At 42.9% G+C, this 17,862-nt stretch overlaps 1 protein-coding gene across 2 annotated transcripts; it reads left to right on the top strand.

The window, feature by feature from the left end:
• Positions 1 to 920: 920 nt before the first annotated feature.
• Positions 921 to 16,471, top strand: tmco3 (transmembrane and coiled-coil domains 3). 2 transcript variants are annotated; one of them, XM_080429398.1, is made up of 15 exons: positions 921 to 1,074; positions 1,778 to 1,890; positions 2,369 to 2,652; positions 2,872 to 3,039; positions 5,349 to 5,528; positions 5,765 to 5,965; positions 6,498 to 6,626; positions 7,092 to 7,184; positions 8,013 to 8,199; positions 9,241 to 9,358; positions 9,501 to 9,696; positions 9,879 to 10,029; positions 10,147 to 10,226; positions 11,873 to 12,022; positions 13,388 to 16,471. In XM_080429398.1, exons 3-15 carry the CDS (start codon positions 2,383 to 2,385, stop codon positions 13,499 to 13,501), a joined length of 2,037 nt encoding a protein of 678 aa, XP_080285524.1. In that variant the 5' UTR covers positions 921 to 1,074; positions 1,778 to 1,890; positions 2,369 to 2,382; the 3' UTR covers positions 13,502 to 16,471. The 2 variants fall into 2 exon arrangements, with proteins under 2 accessions (XP_080285524.1, XP_080285523.1); XM_080429397.1 differs by having other exon boundaries at positions 2,363 to 2,652.
• Positions 16,472 to 17,862: the final 1,391 nt, after the last annotated feature.

The following is a 17,862-nucleotide window of genomic DNA, read 5'->3' as shown; positions in this document are numbered from 1 at the left end:
AGGTTACGTTTAGGAATAAGGTTATATTTAGACATAGTTTACTGAGGCTACGTTTAGGAATAAGGTTATATTTAAGCATAGTTTACTGAGGTTACGTTTAGGAATAAGGTTAGGTTTAGGCATAGTTTAACTGGGGTTACGTTTAGGAATAAGGTTATATTTAGGCATAGTTTACTGAGGTTACGTTTAGGAATAAGGTTATATTTAGACATAGTTTACTGAGGCTACGTTTAGGAATAAGGTTATATTTAAGCATATTTACTGAGGTTACGTTTAGGAATAAGGTTAGGTTTAGGCATAGTTTAACTGAGGTTACGTTTAGTAATAAGGTTAGGTGGTTTAGGCATAGTTTACTGAGGTTACGTTTAGGAATACCAGGTGGCCACCGTTCCGAGGTCGCCGGATTTGCCCTGGGGCGACTGTGTTTTGGGGCGAGCGTTTTGGTATTCGTCTGACAGCTCTCGGGTGACGAGTTTTCTTCTCTTTTTTTGTACTAGCAAAGACACAACTAAAGATCAACTAACAAGTTGAATTTTAAAACGCGCCTGATTTAGCTTCTTCACGAGAACACATTACTCTGGAATGGTCAGTTGTTTTTACTTACTTGATACAGACGTGGCTCTATACCTACACAGACCTGGAGCTAGCCGAACATTAGCCGTCGAACTAAACATGAAGTTGGTTGCATGAAGTTGTGATCGGCTGGCTTCAACTATGTGGCAGGGGACTCTTTTTTCCCCGGTGTTTCGACCAGGTGGGCGTGGTTTTGAGGTTAGGTTAGTTTAGGCATAGATCCTGTGAGGTTAAGGTTAGGGTTAGGCATAGTTTTTGTGAGGTTAAGTTTAGGGTTAAGGGTTAGGTTTAGGCATAGTTTTAGTGAGGTTAAGGTTGGGAGGATTAGGGTTAGGGATAGGCATATAACCACGCCCACCTGGGCGAAACACCAAAGAAAGAGGGAGTCCCTATGTGGCAGGGAGGAGGGGGAGGTATGGTGCTGCTGTGGCACAAGAGCATGATTGTTTCCTTCCTCATTCGTACTGGAGCTCAGAGCCAAGCATTGCAGACATCTTACAGGTAGCTACTATAGTCTTGTATTAGCCGTTTGCATCAGCATCTGTATTGTAGACATGGTTCATTTCTGGGATAGACAGTTATTACTATGTTATTACACTACAGTCTGTGTTGTTCACACATAAACTGCTCATCTTATTCTGTGTGTGATGTTGCCTGCATGTGTACATGTTGGTTGAGGTCAGTTCCTGTGGAATCTACTGTCGGCGAGATATGCCGAATAAATGCATTATCTGCATTCTATACATATGGGACTCATATTATTCAGTTAAGAACCTAACTTTAATTCAACTTTCATTCATGTGATATATATGTTTATTTATTCTCTTCAAGTAGTGATAGGCAATGCGTTGCCCATGTTGGCCTAGACATGTGCAATGAAGTGGGAATGTGAAGTACTATTACTGAACAACTATTTAGGCCTAATTATATATAGGCTAACCTATATAATGACGGCCTATGTCCCAGAAGGGGTATTAGGCGTAAGTAAGTAAGTAGCCTATATAATGCTTTGTCCATGTTGGCCTACATGTACAAACAAGTTGGACTGGACTGAGAATGTGAAGAACTAATACTACACAACTTAGGACTAATGACATGCTTCTGTCTCTCTCTCTCTCTCTCTCTCTCTCTCTCTCTCTCTCTCTCTCTCTCTCTCTCTCTCTCTCTCTCTCTCTCTCTCTCTCTCTCTCTCTCTGTGTTTCAGAACAGTGAGTTCATTGATTGTGGTGCCAGTGAGTGGCTGCTGAGTAGCTGCAGTCCAGTCATTCGAAAAGGGATAGTGGAGTGTTTCGGAAAATAAGACTCATGCTCACAGAGGTACAGGTTTGATTTGTTTAATTCCAAATGGGATTAAATCATTATTCAACTGTAGTTAATGTGGAATGTGGAATACAATGCTTGGCATGACATGAAATTCAAGGCGGAGATACAGCCTTTAAAATCAAGTGGATTGGACAGAGTACGGGAGGCGTTGAGAAGCCACTCAAACCAGTTAGTTAGGTGTTATTAAATTGTTGATAGTTAAGCTAGGTATGTTTGAGTGGCCCATTAGATCACAGAATAAATATGTGTGTCAGCTTGAACTGGTATTTATATAGTGATTGTATTGTAGGCTGCTGTATTGTAAGCTGTAACGGACCACGCCCCAAAGAACAACCCGTCTCCTGAGATTGCGATCTAACATGTCACACGAAGCCATGTTTGAGCTGTAAAGTCTCTTGTCAACTCTCTCCAACTCCGTCTCTCCAATTTCACTTCTTCTCTCTTCTTCTGTATTGACTCTCTTAAGCGACAGACGTAGAGGATTGGATGCAGGTTGTGCGTGGACTGCTGTGCCTTGGCCTGGTGGGAGCTCTGGTGGGAGCTCTCGCCACGCTGCAGAGGGACGAGGTAGCCCAGCATGCCATTAAGCTTCACCGGGGTCGAGGGGCCACTCAAAGCCGCAGCTGGGTGGCCAACAACTGCAAGCGGCTGGTGGGCCTCCTGCGGCAGAAGAATGTGGTGGTCCAGAAGCTGGCTGTAGCAGCAGACGCTGTAGGACAAGATCGGTCCCTTTCAGAACCCGAGAAGCTCTTCCAAGTAGGAACCAGACTCTGAATAACTAAAAAGATGAACAAAGTCTCTCTCCTCATCCTATATGCAGCAATTTGTTTGCCATAACTTAAGAATGTTTTCTACCGTGTATTAAGATAAGATGTCGCTCCTGTTTGCGAGAGAGGTTATAAGGAAGCGGGTGGAGGTAACAGATGCTTCTCTATTCTTTCACTAATCTTGCTTTTTGTCCCTGCCTATTTCCAGGTGCACACTCTGGAGGTGTTCCAGAAAGAGCTGAACGAGAGCGAGCGCTCAGTCTTCCAAGCAGTCATTGGCCTGCAGAGGGCACTCCAGGGCGACTACAGAGATGTGGTCAATATCAAGGAGAGCAGCCGACAGAGACTGGAGGCCCTCAGGGAGGCAGCCATCAAAGTGAGCTCAGTGGGAGGTTGGGTGATGATAAGTCGTTTATATGTGGAGATTTGTTCAGTTTAACCGTAGGTGAATATGAGGACACTACACATTCTATCATAAGGTAGATAAAGGGATACGGCAGCTGACCAATCAAAGCGATATAACAGCTGGCCAAATCAGCACAGCTAAAGTGGAATGATGGGCTGCACTGGCACCTCTCTGGATGACAAGAAGCTGAAGGACAAGTGCTTACGTATGTTGTTTGTGGACTACAGCTTTACCATAGTCCCATGTTGCGGTCGAACGCATAATGGGAGGTGAGCTTCCCTCCCTCCAGGAACTGTACAAGAAGAGTTGTGTAGTCAAAGCGCACCGCATACTCAAGGACATGCACCACCCCAGCCACATGGGCAAGGAGGCCTACCGTAGTATCAGCGGCAAGACCACCAGGTTTCTGAACAGCTTCCAACCGGCTACCATTGAACAAGACCTGGCCACCGCCTGTCACCAGGCTGGCCATGGACTTCACTTTTCCTTGTGGATCTACCATGTGGATTTTACCAAAGTTATTGACCTTTATGGACTATGTGAACCTGACAATTGCGTTGATACTCTTTTGGACCTTAATGTCTAATCAAGTGTCACCACTTCGCACCTTATGTCTAACCTGCTGGTGTAAATATGTAGATATCTTTGATTTTTGCCACTACTTGACTTGATGTTTTTTTACTGTTTGGTTCTTCTTCTTGCTCTCCGTGCCCCCCCCCCCCTCTTCTTTTCTTTTGATCTTTCTGAAAATAACAAACAATGGAGCTTGCACAAAAACAAATTTCACCTACTTCTTTACACCTGTAAACTTGTGATGTGACAAATTGATTCTGATAAAAAACCCTCTGAGGCTGAGCTTAAGCCTCAGAGGTTTATGTTAAATAATTCACCAGGTCAAACGTGGTTGAAACTCAGCTGCAAAACTGCTGCTTCAGATTCAGATAATGTACTGTAGAAGTCTCCAGGCGCAAAGGAACTAAAACACTGCTGAAAACAGCAACTGTTGATGGTTCACAGAAGGCCTATACGTAATGGCAAGGCTGGCAGCCATGTTTTCACAACTCCCTCCCAACACTGCAGGGAAATCCCAGGGGTAGTACCTTCTCATTTGCCAGGGCAGTTTTCCATGCCGGTATGTTGAGTTCTTCTTAAGCCACACAGCAAATTTTCACAGAACAACCCAACTCGGCAGAACCCAGGTCAAGTAATGAGCCAAGGAAATACAGGTGTATGACAGTATTTATTCGTTGTGAGGCGGACTAATTGATTTTTATTCTAATAACACTGTTGAGTGAATCTATTTATAGTGGCTCAAAGGAATTAGACTACGTGACAACCAGGAATAGTTTGGTGACCACCGGAGAGACGGGTGACAGCCGGAATGTAGACGGCATCTCGGGAGAAGTATGGGTTAGCGCCATAGCGTGAGGAAGAAGCCCAACAAACCTACGGTGAGGCCTTTAGGAGGGCCATTCAAGCAAGCCGCAAGTGGAGCCTGCAGAACCACCGCGGCCCAAGGAACCATCACGCCAGAAGGAAATGTTTGGATCGGGGTGGTGCATCGGATCTGGTGCAGCGCTCAGGTCCTGGACCTGGTGAGACGAAGGAGGAGCCTGGCCAGGAGACAACCCACAGAGCCTAGTCCCTCCACGTGCCAGAGCCTCCCCCAGTCCCGTGCAGAGTAGTTCTGGAGAAGCGGACTGAGTGGCCCTGTCCTTCCCTATAGGACTGACCGTGGATAGCTACCGGGACGTAAGTCGGGGCATGATCAACCCCGGCTGGGTCACCTGGGCGAGGGTGTATGTTGTTGAGAGACCCGAAACACCCTATGACCCCAGGCTACAACACTGATGATACGTCCCAGGTGCATCCATGTTATATTATTGTTGCTTTATTTATGCAGTAAGAGCTGCAAATGCTGAAAGCTTAAATGCCTGTGACCGAGGTTGGATATGCGAGGGCAACAATCAATGCCTGGATGATAATCTGTATTCATTACTGACTGGATGAAGCCCATAGTGCAGCATGAATAATGATTTATACTTCATCTTACGATGGTGTTGCTCTCCAAAAATAGTCATTGGTTTGTGAGCATAATTCTACACAACTCGATATCAGTTACCATCACTTACTGCTTTTCTGTCCTTGATCATTAATAACCTGTTAAGAAGTGACTTGTGTTGTCTGAATGTTTGTTGTCGTGAACATTGTTATTTTGTATTTCTCTCAGTATGCCTCGATGGCCTCATCTTGTCCATGTGTTTGTTTGTATCTTTCAGGAGGAGCAGGAGTATGTGGAGCTAATGGCAGCTGAGAAGCACCAGCAGGAAGCTATAAAGATCGCTCAAGCTCAGAACAAAACCCTGTCTATGTTGGACAAGATCCTGGAGGACGTCCGCAGGGCAGCGGACCGCCTGGAGGAGGAGATCGAGGAGCACGCCTTTGACTATAACAAACAGGTCAGTAGAGGACAATATGGACTTCATATGAGCTTTATAAATAAACAAGAAAGTGATAATAACCACAATTTTGGAATGATGGAAAAAAACAAAATGAGCATGTGTTTTGTGAAAACGGTTAACCTCAATTATGAAAAGAAACTAAGAAAGAAAAGAGTTAAATAACAAAATACCCACAACAAATAATAACAAATAATACAGACAGTGCAAACCCTGACAGCTAGTCTGCTGTGTAGATGAAGGGAGTGAATGTGGAGGCCGTGCTGCGGGTGGAGGATGACGAGGAGGATGGAGGGAAGAGGAAGAATCTCTCCAGAAGGAGAGAAGTAGAAGATGACCTGGGTCTGAGCATGCTCATTGACTCCCAGAACAACCAGTATGTGCTGACCAAACCACGAGATTCCACCATGCCAAGAGCAGATCCCCACTTCATTAAGGTCAGTTTTTCCTCCTACCTTACCGTACCTTAAGGTAATCCTACTATAAATGCACGAAATCTCTGTCTGTGCATGACTGCGTGTGTGCGTCTGATGTTCACGTATCTCGAGAACTGTTCGGCCATTTGGCGCTCGTCGCCAGCGACCCGAGGGAGCGCCGTGCCCGCCGTCGGGTCGGTCAGATAGGCAATGTTGGTGTTGCTGTTGGTTGTATCAGCGGATCCCCAAAAACATTTAAAAAAAAACACCCACTCTGACACGGGTACAATGGGTAATGCATAACCAGGTGGCGCATGCATTTCCAACTTCCTGAGTAGGCCTAGTAATGTAAATTAACATTGATGTTTAGCATTTTGCTACTCATCTATGCACACATCATCGTATGTTGCCCTTGTTCAGTCTAAAATATTTGCTGTGTGCGTGTGTGCATGTGTGCGTGTGTGCGTGTGTGTGTGTGTGTGTGTGTGTGTGTGTGTGTGTGTGTCTGTGTGTGTGTGTGTGTGTGTGTGTGTGTGTGCGTGTGCGTGTCCAGGACCTGGTGTCAATCGTGATGCTGTCTCTGCCCTGTGGCTGGCTCTGTTCTCTGATGGGACTCCCCCCCATGTTTGGATACATCATCTGTGGGGTCCTATTAGGACCCTCTGGACTCAACAGCATCAAGGTGTGTGTGTGTGTGTGTGTGTGTGTGTGTGTGTGTGTGTGTGTGTGTGTGTGTGTGTGTGTGTGTGTGTGTGTGTGTGTGTGTGTGTGTGTGTGTGTGTGTGTGTGTGTGTGTGTGTGTGTGTGTGTGTGTGTGTGTGTGTGTGCGCGAATATGGAATTTGCATGTTCGCATGCACAGGTGCTTGTACGACTAGATGACCAGCTTGCACGACTAAATATTCGAGGAGTAACATCAGGCATGGACCCATGAACTTATGCGAGCAGAGGGAGTGATGCCCTTGCATGGTGAAGTTGAAGTTGTTTCAACATTAAACATTGAGCGCTCTGCATTGCAATGTTCCTGGAATTTGTGAGATACTTTTTTCCATTTGGTAACCAACCACAAAAAGCGATAAGAATGGTACCCTGCAGCTTCTTGTCTACAAGCAACTACTGTAACACTTGACTTTCTCTTTGCCTTACAGTCTATGGTTCAGGTGGAGACTCTAGGGGAGTTGGGTGTATTCTTTACTCTCTTCATGGTCGGATTGGAGTTCTCCCCCGAACGAGTGCACAAGGTTAACAAAACAGATGTTGTCCTATCCCCCTGCATTTTTGCTCCCCTTGTTTTGTGTGGGAAAATGGATGTCTGTCTTTCCAAGTTGAAGTCACCTGGAGGTGGATACGTAATGTATGGTATTTGTAACTTTGACCTCTTATGGTGCTTTCCCATTCCATAGAACCGGCTCGACTCGACAGACCTTGTCAATATAGCTAGTTGTCACAGCGATGCCCACCCCTCTGCGTAGGAGGGTGCTAAAGTTAATTAATGCTGGCGCTACTACTGTCTGGAAATAATCTCCCTTTAGCCTGTACTGTTCTACAAAAAGTTTACAACATATTAGGTGACCAGACCAGACCATTAATTTGCAACAATTCTCAACATTAATTCCTTTCACATTTACAACATCTAGTTTAAAGGTGTGTTAACAGTATTCAGGAGATTCCTTGCAGTATAGTAGTAGTACAGGAGTCTGTCCTGCTAGTAACGATTCTCTCAGACGAATCAGTTGTCCGCAGTGTTTTAACATCACCTTTATGTATCGACAGAGCTCGTTTGGAACCTTGACCGTGTCCTCTCATAAAGTGTTTCCTTTGCTTAATGTTTTCTGTAAAGCACATTGAATTGCAGTTAAGTAGAGTTGAACCAGTTTTATGAAATAGAAAGGCACCATTTACCGGCGCTGAAGAGGTTCTACTTTGTATTATTCTTTTATTCTTTAAACTGAGCTGAATTCACTCCTACCCATCAGTTGTATACGTACAGTACGTTGCTTCACCAGCTCAAATATGCTCAACATAACACTGCTAGTACATAATATCTTTATCTACTGATATATATACAGGTGTGGAAGACATCGGTGCAGGGAACATGCTACTTGAGCCTGCTGATGGTGGGGGCTGGCTTGTTATGGGGACAGGTCCTGCATATTCGGCCCACCCAGACTGTCTTCATCTCCACGTGTCTCTCACTGTCCAGCACTCCCCTGGTGTCACGCTTCTTAGCTGGAGGAGCCAGAGGGGAGAGGGAAGGTACTGTAAGAGCCATTTGTTTGTTTACACAGATTTGAGTACAGCTAAATGCTTTATGGTTTAAAGCTACAATCCAGGACTTGTTTTTAGTGAATAATTGTAGCAGTAGTGGCTCAAAGCCTCTGCCTGATGAGCAAAATCATAATATCTCCTCTAGCCAAGGGGGAATCCGCCTTTAGACTAGTGGATAAGATGTTGGTTTTCCATGCGGTAGACTCGGGTTCAAATCCCGGGTGTTACATAATGTTTTACTAATCTGTATGGTAGGGTATGTTAATACAATAAAAATACTGTAGCACATTTGCAGTGGTCTCCATACTCTTCTACTGAGAAAAGTCAACCCTGGTGTCGGGTAGTACAACTACTGGTTCATAATGTCAAAGTTATTTGACACAGAAGGCTCACAGGATTGGACACTAGATGCACCGGTTGATTGATTGATGTACTTTTATTTAGTAAGACATGAGAATAACTGTACATGGGAGTACAAATTCACAATACAAGGTCTACTAAACTGGAAGACTCATTAAGCACTGAGCTTGTTTAAGATGAGAACCCCATGCACACAAATCATGATGACATATAAGAGACAGACAGATATACACAATACTATACCGGTATCTTTATTGTAGTTCGGACATCGTTGCAATTAACTCTCTCGATCAGGAGGGGGCGACAACTAGACATAGATATGGATTGTAGCTTCCAATTTCACAGATCACCTCAGTTAACTCTATAAGTAAGGAGAGTGCCCGAGAGCAAGGCCACGCTCTACAGTAACTCAACGTCAATGATACAATTATATATACTTATTTGCCATTAAATTGGTTGAAAATATGCATTTATGTTATATGCATTTATGGGAAAGCCTCTTTGTCCTGCTCACAACTGATCGTGTGTGTGTGTGTGTGTGTGTGTGTGTGTGTGTGTGTGTGTGTGTGTGTGTGTGTGTGTGTGTGTGTGTGTGTGTGTGTGTGTGTGTGTGTGTGTGTGTGTGTGTGTGTGTGTGTGTGCGTGTTTGCGTGCGTGAACATGTGACAGGTGAGCTGGACTACAGCAGTGTTCTCCTGGGGATGCTGGTGATGCAGGACGTTCAGCTTGGTCTCTTTATTGCTGTCATGCCCACTCTGATCCAAGCACAGGGTGGAGATGCAGACAGGTTGGTTGGTACATTATGAGCAGGACAAAGAGACCTGCCTTTTTAACCACTTTCAACCTGGCATTCCTATTTTGGGCATCATGTCATTATTATAGAATTATTCTAAAAAATATATATTATATGCTTTCTTTTTCTGAACCAGTCTTCTGTATGGAGGGTTGCGGGTGCTCGTCCTCCTGGCACAAGTGCTGGTTTCTCTGGCTGCGGTGTTGCTGTTGTGTGCCTTTCTCAAGAAGTTCCTCATCGGCCCCTTCTACAAGAGACTGCATGCCGAGAGCAAGGGCAACAAGGAGATCCTGGTGCTGGGGATGGCTGCATTTGTCTTCTTCATGCTGACGGTATACATGCTCTAATCTCTGGCCCTCCTTCGCGACTTCAAGCTCCGATTTAAAAGCAAAAAATGCAGTGTGTTGATTCGACTTTAGTCTTTAAAAAGCGCTATTCACTACACTATGATTCTATGTTATTGTCCGTACCTTCCTTCTCTTCTACAAATGTCAGATGAACATCTGTTCCCTAGGTGACAGATTCTCTGGACATCTCCATGGAGCTGGGCTGCTTCCTGGCTGGAGCGCTGCTCTCCTCCCAGGGTCACATGGTCACGTCGGAGGTCTTGGGATGCATCGAACCAATAAGAGATTTCCTGGCCATTATCTTCTTTGCCTCCATCGGTTAGATCCAGCATTTTAGCAGAGGCATCTCCATTCTCATGTAGTGGCCGCAGTCAGTGCCTTGTTTCATAGTGAGACCACGCTAAGATGTGATATGTGTTCTGTGCAATGCTTCAGGTCTCCATGTGTTCCCTACGTTTGTTCTGTACGAACTCACCATCCTGCTGGTACTGACGTTCACCTTGGTCATCATGAAGGTATAACAGATTTCCTTGTTCTCTCTCTCTCTCTCTCTCTCTCTTTCACACACACACACACACACACACACACACACACACACACACACACACACACACACACACACACACACACACACACACACACACACACACACACACACACACACACACACACACACACACACACACATTCTCTCTCTTGTAATTGTAATTCCTCCCCTCAGTCACTCCTCTCTCTCCCACCTCATTCTTGTCTGGTCCTGACACACATCCGGTCCCTTGTAATGTCATAACAGGACCCTGCAATCTGTAAGCTCTATGAGCTTATATTTTCAGACTGTGACTGGATTGAGACTGCACTCATAGACATGCAGGTCGATGCTCCACTGGTGTGCTGGATTACGGACTATATGACAGGCCAACCACAGTATGCCAACCCGTTCCTGTTCACCCTCTACTTACTACACCTCAGACTTCAGAAAGGACCCACAGGCTTGCTACTTACAGACGTTTTCGGATGAGTCTGCCAAAGTTGGCTGCGTCCTGGAGGGACGTGCCATCGACAAGTTTGTTGAGTGTAGTGGGCTGAACCAGTTGCAGCGCGACATCACTTGGCTCTTTTCGAAGAATTAAGCGAACCGTGCCGTGCGGTAGTAGTACTAACGTGAGTTCTGGGAAGGAGCAAGCGGTGCTGCTGCTCTGGACTGGTCAAGCTGAGGTGATACTGGAACCAGTTGCTAGAACAACACTGCCATTTAAGCCCTATTGTTTTGTGTGTCTGTTCTATGATGTAGTCAACAGTGGGTCCACGTCACAGACTAACATAGTGGTTGGCATCTCACTCTTTTGATATACCAGGTGATCAGATTGGGAAATGTAGGTGATCAATTGAGTTGATCAGAAACAACCATTATTAACCATTACTGTTTGATGTGCATAATACTCCCCAGTCTCCCCAGATAGTTAGAATCTATCTTTTACCTTTATCATTCATGTTAAATTATTGACTAATTCTTTGTTCGGTTTTATTATTAACCACTTAAGCCCTGTGCTGTACTTCGTCATCATGATGCGACATGTAGTGAACTTGTAGATCAGTAAAAAAAAATTGTAGCCTAGAAAAACATGACCAAAACAAGGATGCTAGGTTGAAAGAAATTGGTTAAATTATTGACTTCCTTTCCGCTTGTAATTAGCAGCCTATAATGAGACGTAAAATCAATGGTGTTTTTCACTGTCTGGCACTGACCAAAACTGTTGCCCACCCCTCGACTAAAGTGTAGCGTGCAAGAGCAACAGGATCAACAAGCTCAACATGAGCACCGGCTCCGTTATGGGAGTGGAGCTTGATCCTTTGATGGAAGTGTCAGAAAGGAGGATGCTAACTAAACTGCTGAGGATCATAAACAGTCCCTCTCACCCCCTGCATCAGTTGTGGAGGGACATAGGAGCACCAACTGCACTACCCTGTACAGACTGTGCATATAGTGTTTATAGTGTTCCCTCAGAACAGTTTTTCATTCTTTTTATCCTGGACTACTGAGCACCTAATCGCAACAGTTTTTCCCAAACCATTTTTTATGAGTTGTGACCAAATATCCAGGTTTTTCTTTTTTTTCCTTACAAAAATCTATGTTCTCTTATCTTGTGATCTGCTCCTATAGTTCCTGATGGCTGTGCTGGTGCTTTCGGCCATCTTGCCAACAGGCTCTCGACACATCCGCTGGATCGTGTCGGCCGGCCTGGCCCAGGTCAGCGAGTTCTCTTTTGTCCTGGGTAGCCGTGCCCGCCGCACCGGCATCATCTCCAGAGAGGTCAGTGTACTGGAGCTCAAAGGCCTGCTACCCCTCGTGACTGGTTAACCCATTAAAAGGGTCCCTGGCCAATAAGCCAAATATGCCTTAATACATTATAATTGCCCTCTATAACTAAAATAAAAAAAACTTAAAACACCTTGAATATTGTATTTATTTTAGAAACAGTTAATCTTTTACTGTGCAAAAAAAAATTTAAATATTGATTTGATGCTCTATTTAACCTTAAGGAAGTATTAAAGGTAGGGTAAGTGATTTGCAATTATTCAAATAATTGCAAAATGGGTCTATGTTCTGATAGTGCTCGTTACTATAGAGTGTCCTGTCCATATAAGGAGTCTCCATGTCTCTCCAGCTCTTTATTAAACAGAAAATTCATTTTCGTTTCAGTTTCAGTTTCATTTCCAATTTTATCCAACCAGGACAGAGAACTCAATCAGGATATAGATTAAACAAGTGAAATTGGAAGTGATGACACTAAGAAATGAGCAGACAAAATTGGAACTGGAACACTATACAAATTAAGCTTAAAAATTGGTACTTTCTCCTGATTGGCTGAGATTTTGACACCTACCGAAAAATGTATTTTCTGTTTATTAAAGAGCTGGAGAGACGGGGAGACTCCTGTTACTGAAAAAACACTCTATAGCAATGATTACTATCAGAATATAGTATTTTAACCTTTTAACAAAATACTTTTTGTTTTAACCCAAAAATATCACTTACCCTACCTTTAAGTTGTTTTTTATTTTCACATGCATTCCATAAATTAAGGGCTAGACCACACATGGACAAATTACATCAGCTTGCAATGGGCTTTGCCCCTATGGCGTGAAAGATTAACTATTTCTAAAATAAATACAATATTTAAGGTGTTTTTAATTTGACATTTTAGCTATAGAGGACAATTCTAATGTATTAAGGCATATTTGGCTTATTAGTCAGGGATCATTTTAAGACCTGCTGAGGCCGATTCTACAAATGCCTTCTAAATCAGTAGTTCTCTTCACTTTCAAGATTTTTCGAAACATTTTCAAAAAGCTGTGAGCTTGTACATCTGCTATTTTTGAATAGCCAATGCAAAAAATCTAAAATAGATGCTTCGCCGGTTTTAATGGGTTAATCTGGACCACGGCATCGGTGGGCTTCACCAATGCCAAATATGAGGCATCGTTATCTGTATTGAGTCGATCATTACCGGCATCAATATCAGCACACCCCTATTTTCCAGCATCTTATCTGTCTTCCTCTTTGTTTCTTTATGCTCTCTCTCTCTCTATCTTCCTATCTATGTCTTCCTATCTAACCCCCCCCCCCCCCCACCCCCCTCTCTCTCTCTCTGTATTCTTCTCTTCCCTCATTCAGGTGTATCTTCTGGTTCTCAGTGTCACCACGCTGAGTCAGCTGTTGGCACCTGTACTATGGAGAGCTGCCACGCACAAATGGGTTCCCCGAGTCGAACGCAAAACACTTAGCTGACTGGATTTAGAACCAAAGAGCAGGGATATGTACCCCTGCAAAAGTCCAGGTTGGCATTGCGTGAAGCAGCTATTGTTTACTTCATTTGCACTTGAACTTAATGTGCTGATGTCAGCTTACAAAAAGGAATGTAATATGATCTGTTCTGTTATTATGTGTAATTGTTTCACATGAACTAAATAGGTACTCTTCTTCTTGGCTGGCTGTCCATCAGCGGTCTTAAAATATGCGTTACAAAGAATCCTACTACTTGCTCAAAAACTGTGACGATAAATAGAAGAATACTATATTTAAAACATGGATGACCCATTACATACCTATGGGACCTCTAGAGATATTTAACACTTTATGGAATCCCTTCGTTAAAGGGACACAGTATGGCGGCACAGCCATTTTCCTGACACTTATTGCATCTTAGGACGGATTCACACTATGGTCCCTGGTGCGCACCCTGGACCACTTGGCTGATGTTGTGATAGTGTGAACGTTGCGTATCGTTCCCCGAAACGGATCACCGTACCGTACCCGAGACCGCCTCCGGAGGTAGTCTCGGATCCGGATCATGCGTATTCGGGTACGGAACGATGCAATGTGAATCCATCCGTACCAACAGGAGGAAGTGGACTGCTAATCATATATCATTTATATATTTTTATAATGACACATTATTTTAGCTGGGTTATACCTTCTCATAGTTCTACTTGAATGTTGACAAGAAATAATAATCCCGCTAGTGTTTGAGTAGCGCGAGCCGTGAAAGATAATAAACAAAAAGCACATGTGTAGCGAACGCGTATATACTGTAAGGATAAATATACTAAGGATTAGTCCGTGACGTCACTGCTAAAATACCAAGGATGCGTCCGTGACGCCAATATCATATTAACAGAGACGACGTTACATTTCGAGGTTTCAAAGACCAGTGCACACACTGCTTTGGTTGTGTATTGCTGATCTGTTGTTATTATAACTCAAGACAACGTCAGGAACACAGTCAAACTTTATTATTCACTCTAGACTCTGACAAGTGACTTTTCTTCTGTGAATGACGTTCTCTCTCCCAAAGCCCCATAGTCCACAGCGCCCCCATGAGGCACATATTTACCATTACTGCTAAATGAAATGGTCTCGAGTGCGGAAGAATCTTGGCCAATGTGAATACTGGCCAGCTGCGAGAGGCCAATCGTACTCGGGAACGGTTTGAATCAATCGCACCCAGTCTGAATCCGCCCTAAGTAGATGCTGCACAAGTGATCTTGCTTGCCGGCGTGCGGTCTAAAAGATTGCGGGTGATGTTGGCATTAGAGTACATCATCAACTCAATAGCTCTGACCGTGTCAGAGTGTCATTTTTACAGCCTCAGAGTGCAAAATGAACACTGAGGATTGTGTGTTGTTCCTCTCATTCTTCTGACATACACTGACAATCTCCTTAGAAGCACCTTTCCTGGAACTGTCGGTGTGCATACTGTAACTATCAAAAAGAGACATAGAGACGCTCAAAATGCCTTTGTACTACCAGTGCTATGTGATGCATTTTTCTTTCAAATATTGGAAATAAGGACATCTGTCTATATTTTACGCCGACTGGTCATTGCCAGTTTTTCCCTTAACCCCTTAAAGCCCTTTTGAGACATGGTTAAGGCAAAACATAGAAGCATGCATTAAAAGTAAACAAAACTGATGCTTTCTTGTTGACAACCACCAACCTCACTGGGTAGGCAGTGATTATTGTTTAATTTCTCATTATTAATATGGTTAACCAGCACCAGCACTTTTACATTTAATCTGCATTATGTTTTGTACCATCAATATTGACCAATAGATCATTCGCTATAAGCTCCGCCCCCAATAGCAATTGTCCAATGCTAGCTTAGCAACCGTTGCCATTCACCATAGACTCCGATTCATACCATATACTGTAAGTGAATGTGAAGTAGCACACATACTGTATAGACGGTAATTAACAACAGTACAAATAATCGGAATACCATAATAACACTATGGTTAAACTGTTAATGGGAAACCTAGTGATAAACATTTGTCTGTATTTTGTTTGTTGAAATAGTATGTCATCATGCACATATTTTTTCCGAGTGCATACTGCAGGCCTTGTTGACGGGTTGTGGAAGAGATTTTGAAGCTCTAGTTACATAAATGCTTGAATCTTTTTTGTGTGTGTGTGGGGCGTCATGTTGTTTTTTTGTCAACTCTTGACATTTGTTAAATGTGTTCACGAACTTCATGTTGTTGAGATTTATCATAACTCTACTGTTTGAGTCCGGACGTTTGAGTACAGTGTGTATCTGCTGTGTTGTGTAATGTGAAGGATTCTCTCATGGATATACCGCAGGGAATCTATTTTGGATGACATATTTGAAAGCATTATATTATGCTTTGCTTCTATATTCTCTTTTTTCGTCCAGTTTATGGAGCTTGATTCCTTGCAGAATCTGGGGAAAGTGTTAAGTTACATATCAGAAAGGAAGAAGTGAGAGAAATACTAGTATTATAGTATTAAAATAGAAAGTTGGTCAAAGTCATTCCATATTTATAGTTGTATTCACTCAACTTTCATATATTTAAAGAAAATACTACATGATACTTCAGAATGTCTTTGAGGCTTGCCCGACCAAATTTTGAAGTACAAGAAAGACTGCTCTCCTCTGGCTTTAGATTTGTCTTTAAAGTCTATTCATAATGTGCCTGTGCCATATAACTGCCTGTAAGATAGCTGTTATTACTGTATGTTATATGAATGTTTTGATATTTTATATAAAATGTGAATGTTTGTCTGGGAGTTTGTTAACAAAGTTTCTGTATTTTGGGAAATGCTTTGAGGTGACATTTTTATTTTTTGGTTTATCATGAGTGACAACCATAATGATGACTTTAATTCAGTCAGACGAGCTTCATTTTGTACATCAGTTATTTTGGTTTATTTATTAAAGTTTGTGTGAGTAAGAATGTATTTACTTTGTGAGTGTAACTACAGTCTTTGTCTTGGATCCAGGAGGAGACAATCTTACAAAAGAAAGAAAATATAGTTACAGTACAATGGAACTTTTCAGACCTCAGTCTGTCTCTACTGCTTCTGCTACAGCTGGAGGGAAGTGTTGACTAGTTAGTTTAATCCATTAGCAATTCTACACTCATAGTCTGTACTCATACAGGAAGGCAGACAGAAGCCGAGCGATGGATGATTGGATAAGCAGATGATGCAGGTCGACGTGCTCAAATCTAATCTGTTCCATGAAACAATAATCACCTTCGAGGTAACCACTTTTGGAGATCAGGATCTCCAAGAAATCAATCCCTTCTCTCAGATAATCTAGTAACTACCAATAATTCAGATGATAAGATGTACGTACATACGCATGTACATGTTTGTTTGTGTGTGTCAGTCAGGCACGTCCCAGTGTGTAAGCTGTTGACCCACAAACTCTGCAGTCAGCAGGATTATAAGAAACCTCATCCTATTAACAGAGGTAAGTAACCAGTCAAGATACTGGTCTTTAGTCGTTTTTAGAGCAGATGTTTTCATAACATATTTCGGAAAATTAAGCAATTTGGAGACTTTGTCTCTGTAAATACATCTTTGTTGCTATGAAGTTAAAACAAAATCATCCAAGTTGATGCACATGATTTCATTCTCAGTTCCTGACCTATAGGCTCTGTGCATGACTGTAGTTCCCTTTTCCAGAAAGTGGCATTCCCGTGTGCTGTTCCGGGTCAGTTTCTCATACTGTAGCTTAATTTGCAGCAACAGAACCCGGAACAGGAAATGGGAATACCACCCTCTGGAAAAGGTAACTACAGTCATGCACAGAGCATCATTATCATCTAAGCCTCACATCTCTGGCAGAGGGAGAGTAGCGCCCAGGATTACATAGGCAATTGGCACTGGGGGTGAAAAAATGGGGTTACAAAATTGTGGGATAAAAATTATACTAAAAAAAAAAGCCTCACATCTCTGAGAGTACAACATCACTGAAGCCAGATTTCTACTTTTATGATGGTGTCGCTTACGAAAAATAGCTAGTCGCATGGGATGGGGAGAGTGGCTGAGATAAGTGTTTTCCATAGATCTCAACAGATAAAAGAATCATCAAAACTTACCTTTTCTCTGATATAGGCCTACTGTACTCTATTGCTCTGTGTGTGTGCCATGTCACAATAATTATATCTTATCTGGGCTTAAATGTTTAATTCAGTTTTCCGTAAAACAATACAGATAGTACAATGAATCATTCAGCAAAGCTTGGCAAATATTGTAAATATTAGTACAATCAACAGCAATAGGTATGTTAACTGTAGATGTTAATGTGTGTTAATGATTTATCAGTGGCTGATGCTATAAAG

This window comes from Gymnoscopelus braueri, assembly GCF_963280865.1.
Source record: "Gymnoscopelus braueri genome assembly, chromosome: 1".
NCBI lineage: Eukaryota > Metazoa > Chordata > Actinopteri > Myctophiformes > Myctophidae > Gymnoscopelus > Gymnoscopelus braueri.
Note: the sequence above shows the minus strand (reverse complement) of the source record. Positions and strands in the feature narration are given on the sequence as shown.